The 13,917-nt window shown below is 38.2% G+C and overlaps 1 protein-coding gene across 3 annotated transcripts; it reads right to left on the reverse strand.

Annotated features, from left to right (window-relative positions):
- Positions 1-644: 644 nt before the first annotated feature.
- Positions 645-13,382, reverse strand: TDO2 (tryptophan 2,3-dioxygenase). Of its 3 annotated transcripts, XM_083631292.1 has the most exons (13): positions 13,253-13,382; positions 13,006-13,077; positions 12,391-12,496; positions 9,443-9,533; positions 8,672-8,742; positions 7,922-8,049; positions 6,336-6,522; positions 5,804-5,911; positions 4,774-4,885; positions 4,604-4,661; positions 3,386-3,465; positions 2,212-2,302; positions 645-1,264 (listed from the first exon to the last, which is right to left on the reverse strand). In XM_083631292.1, exons 2-13 carry the CDS (start codon positions 13,038-13,040, stop codon positions 1,111-1,113), a joined length of 1,221 nt encoding a protein of 406 aa, XP_083487418.1. In that variant the 5' UTR covers positions 13,041-13,077; positions 13,253-13,382; the 3' UTR covers positions 645-1,110. The 3 variants fall into 3 exon arrangements, 2 of the variants coding, with proteins under 2 accessions (XP_083487418.1, XP_083487417.1); XR_014552165.1 differs by lacking the exon at positions 13,006-13,077 and having other exon boundaries at positions 2,876-3,465; XM_083631291.1 differs by lacking the exon at positions 13,006-13,077.
- Positions 13,383-13,917: the final 535 nt, after the last annotated feature.

The raw sequence follows: 13,917 nt of genomic DNA on the forward strand, positions 1-13,917 counted from the left end.
TTTAAGTCTTTGCTTATCCATTTAATATTGGCAATCTGACTTCTCTTTAAATTGTCAGGTGTGTTGTTCCCTTCTCTTTGGTTCTACACTGGATTCACATGCACAAATGAATAGTATTTTGAAATGCTTAAAATTAACATTTGATCACAAAATGCCAGTACTTCCAACCACTTAGGAAAAACTGTGGTGGCTTAGCAATCAATTTGGATTAAAATATGAATAAAAGTTACCTGAGTTGAACATAAGACATTTATAATTTTTATAATAAAGAATCATGGAAAAAATCACTGTTTCTTATTTGTATCTATAATTATAAAGGCTGGTATCCTCTTTTTTTTTAGTCACTTATAATTGGAGAAGGGTGAAATTCAGCTGTGGTTGCTTCATAATATATGCCAAGCATTATGTACAAAATGATGTTGTGTCTTCCTAAGCCAAGTCAAATATTAGCTCAGTCCCTCAGTAAGGAGTCCTGGAGTCTCTCATAGCATTACTCTATTACCTTAATAACATAATGTGGAATTGATTGTCTCTATTCTGTATAGAAGATCAATGTGGTAAGTGGTACTACATGTTATTATCGCTGAAAAGAGGATTATATAGATTTTGCTACCTTATTGCTTCAGTTACTCGATACTACAGGGTAGATTTTTATTTTTATTTTATTTACAATTATTTCTATGCCATCTCCCAAGGCATGTCACATTAAAACATTATCTTCACAATCACAAAACTCAATAGTACAACCAAAATACATGTCTAAGCAAAAGCCCCAATGAGTGCAGTAGGGCTTCCTCCCAAGTAAATGGGTATAGCATGGCAGCCTAAAATAGTTATCTGAGCAAGCTTAGCAAATCAGACAGAACATTGTTAAACAGGAACAACAACAACAGTTCAAAGCATTAAAATAAATGGATCTGAGTTGTTTGCCTCATCATCTCTAAATTTTATTTATAAATTGTGGAGCTGATTATTGTGCTTTAGATGCTATAGTACATTGCACATAAATAGATATAGATTTCTATACTGTTACATACTGTATGCATGAAGGATAATGTTAAAGGACTGAGCTTCATTCAGTTATTTACAAGGAATAGACATGGAACATTTTCAGTCGGAATCATCACTGCTGAAGTAGGAACTGTCACAATATTCTGCTGTGTAAAGGAACTTGTGAACAGTAGGGTTCATCCTGGGGATCCAGTGACGAGGCACCAAATATGTTGAAAGGTTGAACAAATCAACAAACACTTTGTATCGGTCACTGCCAAGGGAAAAGAAATGCATTCATATTTTTAAGGGGGGGGAATGGTATTCCATATTATTTGCTAGTTCTGTAGGTCATGATGGAGTGTGCTTTTGACACAGATAGTCCTGTTATCAGGAGTTTTCATGTTGTACCGGCCTCCAACACTAAAGTGGTGAACTAGGGCCATAACAGTGCTATGATCTTATGCTACAAATTCTGCAGTGCCAACAACATGGCTCCTGTAGTGGTGGGTCCCCTTTAAAGTCCACTGTGGCCTGATTCAAGCAGCTGCATGGATTGCAGTATGAAATGTAACCAGATGAACTTATGATAAGCCAGAGGAAAATTAGGGTAATTTTGACCACAAGAGCAACCACACCAATGTAGCTACTTATGGACACCATCTTTATGTAGCCACATTTTTCACATTCCTGCATTCATAGCTGGCAGGGAACAACCTTGTCCTAGCTTATAGCAGCCTTCCCCAATTCAGCACCTTCCAGATATTTTGGATCACATCCTTGCAAGTGTTGGCTGGGGCAGGTGACAGTTGCGGTCCAAGCGATCAGGGAGGTACCAGATTTGACAAGACTGGTTTATAGCAATTACTTTACTACACTAATTAAAGATACCTTTGTTTGTCCTGAACCTGCTACCAGTCACTTTCACTGGGTGGGGAAAAAGTTCTAGTGTTTTGAAATAGGGAAATAAACTTATTTCTCCATCTTTACTCTCCCTGTAAACTGTTAAAATCATATTTGTTAGTAGCAGTGTCATCTTTTTTTATTTAAAAGAAAACCCTCAGACACAAATTTTGAAACAGTGTTAAAGCAAATATGTTCTGTGTTAAAAGAATGGCTCTCTTCTTTCTTTTTTCATATCATCATTTTTTGACTTGTCCATGTGCATTGCCATTTATGAAACATGACTATAAAGTGGAACTCTATTTCCTATAGACTCACCTCACAGTTGAGCGTAAATATTGATATCCTGAGGATCCTCCAGTCCCAGCCTTGCTGCCAATCATTCTGTGCACCATACACACATGGTTATCTAAATAGATGAACTTTTTTTTTTAGTGCGTATCTCATTAAAAAGGCTATCGTATTACAACTGGAATGGCCCTTTAAAAAGTTATATAATGCATAGCTTGGCTTCTCTGTATTGCAAATTTGAGTGTCTTTACATTAACGTATTTCACCCAACTATATAATTAAATAATATCAGCACAGATCATGCTTTGCAATACCTGCCTATTCAGAGGTAAGTCCCACGGAGGTAAGCGGGTATAGGATTGCATCTTTAGAGTTTTTAAAGTGTCTTGTCTAAGGCAGTTCAGTATCATATTTCAGATGAGGCTGAAACTGAATGGCCTCCTGAATGTGATTTCATGGGAAAGACAAGATTTGAATTGGGAGACTTCCTGATGTGTAAGCTCAATGTTTTGCCACTGTGCATCTAGTTATAAGGCAATTTTTTTCAGTTAACTAGCTCAGGTAAAAAGGAAGAAGATAGGGGTGAATATTTTTCTAATAGACAAGGCAGATCCCCTAATAGACAAGGTAGATCTAATAGAAAGGATAGATCCCCCAAATACCAAGTAGAAAACTGCAGATATGTACTTACTGAGAGACAAAGGATCTGTCTGCAGTATTTGTTCACCATGAGTCAGTGGTGCACATATTTCAGGAATCTGCAATGCATCTTTGTTCTCAATCCTACCACGCCACAACAGTGTTAGTTTGTGGTCTGTGTGCAAAGCTGCCAGGTGTCATCCACATGTAACAGCAGGGAGTAGGTAGTTATGTGATTCCCCATGTTTTGCAGGACAAGCATGAATTAATTAGCCACACATTTCATCAGCCAGTTCTCTGTACAACCTCTTGGGGTTTCAGTACTGTTATAGTAGCAATGTGAGTTGCTACTGGGGGGGGGGGGCGCAGGGGTATGCATACCCCTAAACATTTTGTGAATCTTTGTACTTTTGTCCATTTACTATATTTATTTTTCCTGATTTGAACTATAAAATTGTATTTTCTTGAGTCAAAATGAGAGTACCCCTAAACATTTTTTTTGGGGGGGGAGTCCTGTGTGTTAGTGTGTTGTGGCGGTCATAGCACAGGAGAGAAAACTTACATCTCCATTTAGTCATCAGCACATCGATATCCATCAGAGAAGTGAGGAGCTGAAAAGGAACCTGAAAACGAGGCTCCTCTCTTAAGGAGGTGGGGAGGACAGAGGAAAAACTCATTAATGTACTAAAATTATCATTTTTTACTGTATGCATCAAAGGAAAAGGCACTTTGGTAAATACATGCTATGCTATATTTTATACTAAACTTTGCAAAATTAGTTTAATGGCCTGCTATGGTTGAAATGTGCTATTTCAAAAACAGCAGTAAATTGATAACAAAGATAATATTCATAATTGGCGTCTCACAAGATTATATGGTTCCTGCTTCTATTCTTTCTACTGACATATATATGAGTTAAGAGGAGCTGGAGAGAGGAGTTTCATGTTGATGGTTCTGTAAGCGTAAAGGCACATTTGTTTATTGACTCTAGATCACGTGGCATTCAGCAGCTAAATTATAACCAGCTTCCACACAAGATAGAAAGATGGGCAGTGCATTCCTGTGCATGTTTTCTGAGAAGTAAATCCCACTGTGTTTAGTGGGGTTTACTCCCTAGGAAGTATACTTAGGGCATAGTTCTGTGATCCCTTGGAGGATGTTTGAAAAGGCAGACTTCCACACCCCAGCTTTAAGAATGCTTAGCCTTACACTTTATTTACCAATAGTAATGGAAACATAATGTGAAATCCTAGAATGTTTCATTCTGAAATCCAAGCCCTTTTCCAACCTTCTACAGGTCACCCAGGCAAAGACTGCAGGGGGCATCTACTTGCAAAAATCCAAATACAGTTGTACCTTGGTTGTCGAACACCTTGTGACTTGAACGTTTTGGCTCCCGAATGCAGCAAACCCAGAAGTGACTGTTCTGGTTTGCAAGTGTTCTTTGGAACCCGAACATCTGATGCGGCTTCTGATTGAGTGCAAGAAGCTCCTGCAGCCAATCGGAAGCTGTGCCTTAGTTTTCAAATGGTTTTGGAAGTTGAATGGACTTCCAGAACAGATTTTGTTCGAGAACCAAAGTACGACTGTACTAAGAATATTTCACTCTCAAAACCAGCAACCACACTTGGGAAAGACAGCAGGAAAGTGGTTAAAAAAAAAGTTTTTATAAAAAAACACTCTGAGGAAGAAAACAAGATTGCTAGTGGGAGAGATTTTACGGGGATGAGTCACCCTTTAAGAGAGAGATTTTACAGGGATGAGTCACCCTTTAATGTACCTGTAGAAGTAGATCATTAGAGCTCCTTTCATTGCTTTGTAAGACAGCCGTCTTTCACCTGCAAATTGTAATGCATGTTAAATAATATATCAGTTTTATTACAGCTTAGTTCCATCTGGTATGCTAGAAACTGGCAATTCACATCTGCACACTCTAATGAGCCTACCTACCTTTACTAAGGAGATGTTCATGGCGTTTTTCATCAAACAATGAAATGAGCACTTCTTTTTGTTTCTGAAGTTCTGCCAGTTGATCTTCTTTTTCCTCCAAGTCTTGTTTGGCCTTTTGAAGTCACATCAATTATTTATTTTAAAAACATAATAAAAGCTTCACTTTTTTGTTGATTTGCATAAAATGGAATATGTCCTAAGTTCCAAAATTTTCCTTAAGAACTCAGTTATGCTGACCCAAGATGCACTCAACGTCATCCAATCAGTCTCAGCTTTCTTCATGAACTTTCATTCTCAGTCTTCCTCACACTCGTGAATAGGGAACAAAACATGCACACACCTGCTAATTCTTCCATTAACTTATTCACAATTTTTTTTCATACATGAATATTAAATCTCTGTTTAACATCTCATGGGTCAACATGGGAATTAGACTTCTGATAACAAGTTCAGTGACTGGACTTGAGAGAGCCTCAACTGTCATGAGAGAACAAAACTGTCATGGCTCCTAATTACCACTCAATGAACTTTGGGAACTGAAGTTCTTTGAAGGGGTTAAGGAACCCTAAGAAAGTACTCCTGATACTGACACAATTGCCCGTAGAACCTTTGTAGGAAATATATCCCTTATTCCAAATCACTGAATTGGCAATGAGCTTATGATCAGTAATGATGAAAATTTTGTTTCACAGAGGCAGCTATGTGTGTGTGTGTGTGTGTGTGTCACGTATGTGTGTGTGGGTGGGTGGGTGTGTGTATCCACAAGGTAATACCTTTGTGTGTGCATCACCACATGATCCACATGATAATACAAGCATAAATGATTCCTTATAGCTTGTGTGATTTTCAGCTATGTTAGAACCATATATTCTCACATAGAAAAAACGGATCACACAGGCATGCTTAGATTTCCCTTCCTCCAAAATGCACGGAGAATTGTTCATACAGATGGGCTCTCTCGTGGAACTGTACCCAGGAAGTTCTCTTGCAACATACAGGCATGGATGGATCTGTGACAAATTATGTTTACCTGCACCATTGCAAATTCTTCTTCCAGTCCCTTCAGTACATTCACTTCAAATTTTCCCCAGAAATTAAATCCTTCTGGTTCAAGTCCTGGCGTTCTCTCCAACCATGCCTTGCAAAACAAAATAGATTCACTATTATGTAGGTTACATAGCCTGTACTAGTAATATTTGATATTTTAGTATGTGAAATGGCAATGACGATCTTAAGAAAGACTTATGGAAATGTGTAGGCTTAAAAATAGCACAATGTTTATATTTGAATGTAGTAGCTCCTATTGGGATAGGGACTGCTTTATTAATATCCCCCCCCCAGCGTGCATAATGACGAATTGTTGTTATTGTCATTGTTATTAATTACCTACCCTTCACCCTAAAACCACAGGGCAGTTTACAGCATTAAAAACGTCACATTAAAAAAAATTAAAACAATTTACAATGCCTACTCCAAAATCAATGTGATACTTGCAAGTAAAGGTAAATTATTAATTTTTCAAACTGTGTATAGAAGGAAACCAGTAGGAGGCAAACTCTTACTTCCACTAGCTGCAATAGAGTTGGCTCCTGTTCAGATTTAAGCAATAATTCGTTCTCTTTTCCCTTGAAGTTGTCCCGATAATGTCTTCTGTTATATGGGACTCTCAGACTTTGAGGGACACCAATCTTGTTCTCCAGCAGTCGAAACTGTAAGCTCTGAAATCCTGAAGCTGGACTCAAATAATCTCTTTGAGGATAGATTTTAAAAAAATACAATTGAGAATTGTAAAAACACGTTTTCATTTTACCCGTAAGCCACCTTGAGTTAATCAGGGGGAAAGGCAGGGTATAAATAAATCTAGTAGAAGTAGTAGTAGTAATAATATACAAATAGTGTTAATAGACACTTTTTGGCAACTCAGTCCCACAGTCCAAATGTATTTCTATGTTTGATTGCAAATTTATTAAAAACAATGATATATTCAATGCAGGAAGCTTCCATCAGCATTTTAGTGCAAATTTCTCCTAATTATACATATTTTCATGTAATTTTGCCTAACATTCACATTTTTACATAGCAATTGGCCTAATATAACACATTTTTGTATGCTTTTTTTTTTTTTGCTAACATGTGCTTTTATATGAACACATTACCAAAGTATATGAATTTTGTCTGCAAAATGGCACTGCAAAATTCTGAAAAGTGCAAATTTCAAAGGATGGCTGTGTTTCAGTTCACATATTGTTTTGGAAAGTGCAAACTAGGGAAGTTTTCCTCTAAATGCAAACAGAATCAAATTTCTACCTCATTGCTACTTCCTGATCAGGATTGTCCCCTTCCAAAAACCTGTAATTAGGGGAGGAAATTGCAACTCAAAACAGAGTTGCCTGCTACATACCAAGTGAATTTCAAGTTTGGCACTGAGCATAAGTACATGAAATTATTGCACATTTGTCTCTTGATTACCCTGCACTTCTCTCCCTTTTGTCTGCTGTTTACTCTGTGTTGGATTTTAAATTATAAGTTTCTGGTGCAGAGGCTTGCCTTCTTGTGCTTCATAAAGTGTCTCAGACAGTGATGATACAACAATGGAATTTGCTCCCGCAAGAGGTAGTGATGGCCACCCACTTGGATGGTTTTAAAAGAGGATTAGATAAATTCATGGAAGATAAGGCTATCCATGGCTGATTGTCAAAGCAGTATGCCTCTTCATACCAGTTGCTGGGAACCACATGGGCCATATGGCCGTGTGAGAACAGACTGCTGGAGTCGATAAGCCCTTGGCTTTATCCAGCAAGTCTCCAACGTTCACAATGACCACAATAATAATGGAGTGTTGTCCAGCTTCTTAGCTAAATCCCAAAGTATAACCACTTATCTGTTGGCAGTGTGAACATTAAAATAATTGAATGCTTCCCTTGAGCTATGAGACGGACGACCTAGGGTTGCCATATTTTGAAGAGAGAGAAAAAAGAGGGCACATTTGCCAACTTCTACTTTTAACTATGGATCGCTATCACGACTCTACACATGAAAAATAGGACAAGTTCAGGAAAAAGAGGGCATTTGGCAACCCTGTGAGATGCTCAATTACTTGTGAACACAGCTAAGCATGAGAAATCAAATAATCAAATACAGTGTTTACCTGAAATCAAAGAAGTCCAGGGCAGTCATTGTTTCCAGAACAGAAAATTGTTCCACAAGTAGTTTAAGGATCATTGTTATCCTGTTCATTCGAGTGACAACCTTAAGCATGTTTCTCTCATCTCTCACCTTAGTAGAAAAAGACATCATTATCATGACTCAACTGGCAAGGGAGAGCAGGGCCTCTATAGGTTATTCTAATTAGGGCTGTGTCACCTGGATATGTTTTAATCACCTGAGTCTTAATTTGAATGATAGCCCAATCAATTGAATCTGCATATGAGGAAACAAAACAATTGTTCTTAAGGGGGGGTGCACACTTTCTTTTTGTTTAGATGATGCATGAATGTGTCACACTAAGGATCATCATAAACTCCGTTTGGGATTTCTCTGTTTGCCCTGCACTTCCCACTGGCATATCCCTTCTGCTGTCCATGCTTTTGGGAAGATACAGGCAGACAAACAAATGCATGTAAACTATCCTTGTGAACAGGAACCTTAGGGCTTCAACTGATGGAGCCTCTACATGTTTTCAGGCTGTCCTGCTGCAGATATTCTCCCAAATAAATACACAGATATCACTGGGGAAGGAGCAAGAGTGGTTAGAGCCTTTTCTCCTTCCTCCCATGAATAGGTCTTTAGAATAAGATGCCTGAACAGGGGTTGAATTTAAAATATTCAGTGATTATTTGGTGAAAAATAGAAATAAGAGGGGTTTTTTCATTAGATATCTTATATATCTCTTACTTACGTGACCATTTTGAAAAATCACTCGAACTGAATCCAGTTCCCACAGAATCTGCTTAAACCACAGTTCATAAGCTGAAATCAAAAGGCACTGTTTTTGGTTTCGCTTCTTTGGGACATTGACAATCAGTTAAGCTGAAATATCAGAGGTTGATCATCACCATATCTATTATGAAATTGTCATATGGAAAAGTTGCTATCATTACTTAAAGGTAGAATCCGTAAATAAAATGCTTATACATACTGCCTCCAGTTTTTTCTGGCCTCAAGTATCCTTCTTAGTTGCCTTATCTGGCCCCTCTCTGCCCTTCCACTTCAATGACTTTTGCAGCCATAAGGCAGTTTAACAGGATGGCCTCGGGGTAGTTAGCAAAAGGCCCCTGAATTGGCCCTCATATGCGTCTAGAGTAAAATATATGTGTGTCCGATGTCTAGAGCATATATATTTCACTTAATGATGTTTTTTTCAAAACATCAACCAATCAAGCAGCTTTCCTTGATACTCATCTAAAATAGTTTGGTACCAAGATATCTAGGAAATTCTCCCCCAAACTGAATCATGTTCCACCACATCTTTCCCATCAAAATTTAAAAATGCGGCAAGGTTTCTGAGGAATGGATAATAGATGTCCATGTGCTCTCATTGTAGTCATGTATTAATATTCATTAATAACTCTGACCAATATAATAAATATGACAATAATTTCATCATCAGATAGTCCAGTGGGGCTGCCTGAACAGCATTTGCTAGGCTCCATTTCTTCTGAAAGGTTACCTTGATGGGTCACAATAAACAGATGCTCATCGTGGATTTTGTTCCCCTTCTTTTCACTCTGGAGCTCCTGAGCATTCAGTATTTTGTCCAGCTTTAAAAGTAAGATATTGAAATAGTATAATTAATTCTCACAAAACTTTTCTCGGTTTGGCTTAAAAAAAATATTGAACAATCAAAATGAATAACTTTTAAGTTCAGAACTGTGTTGAAGCTTCACAGATTCCCCCCTCCCCCACCGCTGCCCCCCCAAATAAGAGTAATATCCAAATGAGTCATACTCATTGGTTTGGTTTGGGGGATAAATTTGATTTGGTTTGCATTTAAAGCTGAATCTAGCAAATTTGCACTTTCCAAAATAATATGATAACCAAAGGGCAGCCATCCTTTGAAATTCATACATATCCGAATTTGGTGATGCAGTTCTCCAACCAAAGAATGTTTGCAAAAATGCACGTATTACAGTAAAGTGTGCATAAAATGAATCTATTAGTGAAAATCACATACAAAAATGCAATTTAAGGAGAAGCCACTTCCCAAAATCTGTGCATTAGTCAAAACTGCATTCAAAAATATATGTGTTAATAATTCTGGGATCTGTACTTCATTAAGGGTGCTGAGAATTGGTAGGAGACCCCTATTCTGTTCACAGAGCTACAATTCCCAGAGTTCTCTGTGAGGAGGGATGGACTGTTAAACCACTCAGAGCACTGTAACTCCATGAGAGAGAACAGAGGTCTCCTAACAATTCTCAGCACCCTTAGGAAATTATTATTTGGACAAAGAATTATTTGGGCAAAGCCATAACTATTTAAAGTGGTATCAGAGCACTTTAAATGTATAGGGTGAATGTGGCCACATGTGTCAGAAACTAGAAGGAACTGAAAAACAACATTGTTTTGCTATTGTAGCTTTTGTTGTTCTCGTCTGAGATGTCATTCCCAAAAGCTGTTTTGATTCAGTACTGTCCATTACAGTCTGTACTGAATAACAGCAGCTCTCCAGGGTCTTATTTCCTCAGCCCTGCCTGCAAATGCTACTGAGTTAATGTTTTCACAGGGCTTTGTTTTGTAAGCCATCTTTAAGCACTTGTCAAAAGGTTGCTCTTAAACCCTGCAAATAAATGAGAAGAAGGACAATTGTTTGAATTATCTGTTGATACCGTTGTCTGGCAGCTGTCTACCTAGGCCTGGCCGGTCGCTCTTTAATAGAAAGGATAAATGGTCACAAATATGCCCTAGGTCATATGACGTTGAAGAAAACTGAGCCACTGGTCCATTTAACATGGTATTATCACTCTGATTGGCAAGTGCTTGCCAGAGTCTCAGGAAAAGGGCTTTTCCATCACCTCATCATTTTAACTGGAGATGCTGGAAATTGAACAGGGGACCTTTCACATGTAACACTAACACTAAGCAATGCTCCTTGAAAGAGAAATGTTATAAATATCAACAAGCCCATAAGTGAGCACTTGAAGTTTGGGGGAAAGTCCATTTCTCATCACTGAGACAGGAATTGGGGGGGGCGGGGGACTAAACAGATAAGATTAACATCGAGGTATTCAGAAAACCCTGTCCATAATCATTGTCTCTGGTAGCCAGGCATACAGACACATAATAAGCCCCATGATGACTTATTGTCAGGCAGGATTTGTGGCCTATGCAGGCTTTTGTAATGTAATGTAAAATCATCATCTGACTTCTGCCAAATAAACCATCTCAGCTGACACAGAGTAACAGAACTGCTAGTACTAACAACACCTTCAACTCTTAAAAAACATTTTCTATATTCAGATCCCCCTCTCAAAAACAAAAAAAAAGTGAAATAGAGTTAAACTTTTAGAAAGCATAGCTTAGTGAAGACCATTATAATTTTAAAACTTATTATCTATTATTATAGCTGCATTTGCAATAGTTTACTGGCACTTGTTATCATTCTTACTATTTTTTAAAAAATTTGGTGCTGTAATTTGTTTGTTTGTTTGCGAAGGGCATTCTGATCACCCCCACCCCGGCAAAATTCACAGAAAATTAGAAATGCCTGGGGGAAACAATTTTCCGAACCCAAAGTTAGACTACATAAAGGCTGCAATCCTATACCCACTGATGTGGAAGTAAGGGCTTATCAGCACATCCATTCGCTTTGCAACTTTCCCCCTGGGAATCCAATTTTTTAACACTGAATTGGCAGTTGTGTTTTCCATGGTTGGCTGTTTGTTCTGATTTTGTGCCAAAGAGTGGGTTTTCCAGGGGGAAGTGGTGGGGTAAAGGTAAAACCGCTCAGACCCATGCCTAGAAAGTGTGGGTCAAGCGGGAAACAGTTCAGGCCCAAGCTTTTTTAGGCATGGGTCAAGCAGAAGTGTGGAAAAGCCCTAATTGCCAATGAACTTGGTGGAACTTGCTTCTGAGTAGATACGTATATGAATGTGCTGTTAAATACCTCACTATTATGAAGGATAGGGACGCAGGTGGTGCTGTGGGTTAAACCACAGAGCCTAGGACTTGCTGATCAGAAGATCGGCAGTTCAAATCCCCGTGATGGGGTGAGCTCCCGTTGCTCAGTCCCAGCTCCTGCCAACCTAGCAGTTCGAAAGCATGTCAAAGTGCAAGTAGATAAATAGGTACCGCTCCAGCGGGAAGGTAAACGGCGTTTCCGTGCGCTGCTCTGGTTCGCCAGAAGCGGCTTAGTCATGCTGGCCACATGACCCGGAAGCTGTGCGCCGGCTCCCTTGGCCAATAAAGTGAGATGAGCACCACAACCCTAGAGTTGGTCACGACTGGACATAATAGTCAGGGGACCCTTTACCTTTTTATTATGAGGGATATATTAGCTACTAAAGAAGATGTGGGTAATTATTTTGCATAGCCACAAATGTTCAGTATGTTTGCAATTGACTATTTGCAAAAGGTCCCGCTGTCATTGCTGAAGCTGCGCCACTAAGTCACACTTACCTGCAGATAGTCTCCATAGATGAGGCCACCTTTGCTAGCTTTGTTTAGCCCTTCTTGTGATTTGTCGCCTTCCTCATCCTCCAGTGACAGCTTCTTAAAATTGAATCTAGGAATAAACAACAGACATTCCTAGTACCAGTAAATGTGCTATTGAGTGTATACAGTCTAAAGATCACTTACAGAAAGTATTCAATGTTAGCAAGAGTAACATAGTTCAGATCATTCAAATTTGCCTTAGAGTGATTACATATATTCATATTATATATACTAATGGAAGTGACCAAAAGACGCATACTTGTTCTGACATTATGACGGTTCACGTTTTTAACATAACTGATTCAGCAGCTCCATCTTTTAGTGTAAAAAGCAATATAAAATATGCCACATCAATTGCTAAGATCCCAAAAAGTAGTTTCTTCTGATTTGTTTAAAAAAAATATAACCTTTTAGAAGTTAATTATCTACTCATTAGGCAGTATTTTATTCTTTCTTTTTGTCCTCTTAAAGTTTGGTCATTCATAACATACCCTCCAACGTTCCTCAGAAAACAGGGACATTCTGTTCTACGCCTATCTAAATTACTTCCTTATTCTTTAAAGAGAGAAATGTACTTACTGGTATTTGTTCTCCCAAAATGGACACCCACTCATGACTCCAGAATCTAATAACACACTGAGTCAGAATCACCTGGAGGTAAAATATATTGACATTTCCTAAATGCTAGCAGAACCGTTTTTGTGTAACCTGATCCCATGATTTAAGCCAATCCCCCTATTCAATACCCATTCCTCTTGTCATTCAGCTACAATCATAGAGTATATCCTGAAACAAACTCCATGAAATATTTGTTTTGTCGACTGACCTTGGTTCAACCCAAAGAAGAACTGAAGAAATGGTCATAAAGGTCAAGGGGTCACAGTGAGCAACTTGTGCTGCAGTTGCACCCAACTGATCATTTTCAGCCACGCACAAAGTTTGAAATCAAAGTTGAGTGAAATGACAGACAAACGGATTGGTGTCTTTTTCATGGAGTCAAGAACATCCTTAATTGTTGAAAGAAGAATGCCATGTTTAAGAGTTCAAATTCTGAAAGCAATTCTGAAAAAAGAAACTAATGAAATGCATATTATGAAGGTAACAAGAAATACTTTCTAGCAATAACCCTATAATTAAGGCAATCAAACGTTCACATTTTAAATTAAAATGAAACATGTTTTGAGGGCTTGTTAAGACTTGGGGGGGGGGGGAGAGCTTAACTTTAAAAGAGCTTTGAACTTTCACAGTAAGTTTCCCAAGCCCTGATTTTATTTGTTAAACATTGTTACTCAATTCCATCTAATCATTAACAGAGTACTGTTGAAGTAAGTGACAGTGTCTTCTCACTGTGCTTCTGTTGTATCTTTGGTATACAACATAGTCATATAAAAAAGGGAAAGATGAGTATAATCCCAATGATAGAACATTCCTTTTCTTAGTAACCTTATTTTAAAATAATCAGTTCTATATGAAACAATTATTCAAGAAAAT

The sequence above is a fragment of the Podarcis filfolensis genome (genome assembly GCF_964270895.1).
Source record: "Podarcis filfolensis genome assembly, chromosome: 9".
Taxonomy (NCBI): Eukaryota; Metazoa; Chordata; class Lepidosauria; order Squamata; family Lacertidae; genus Podarcis; species Podarcis filfolensis.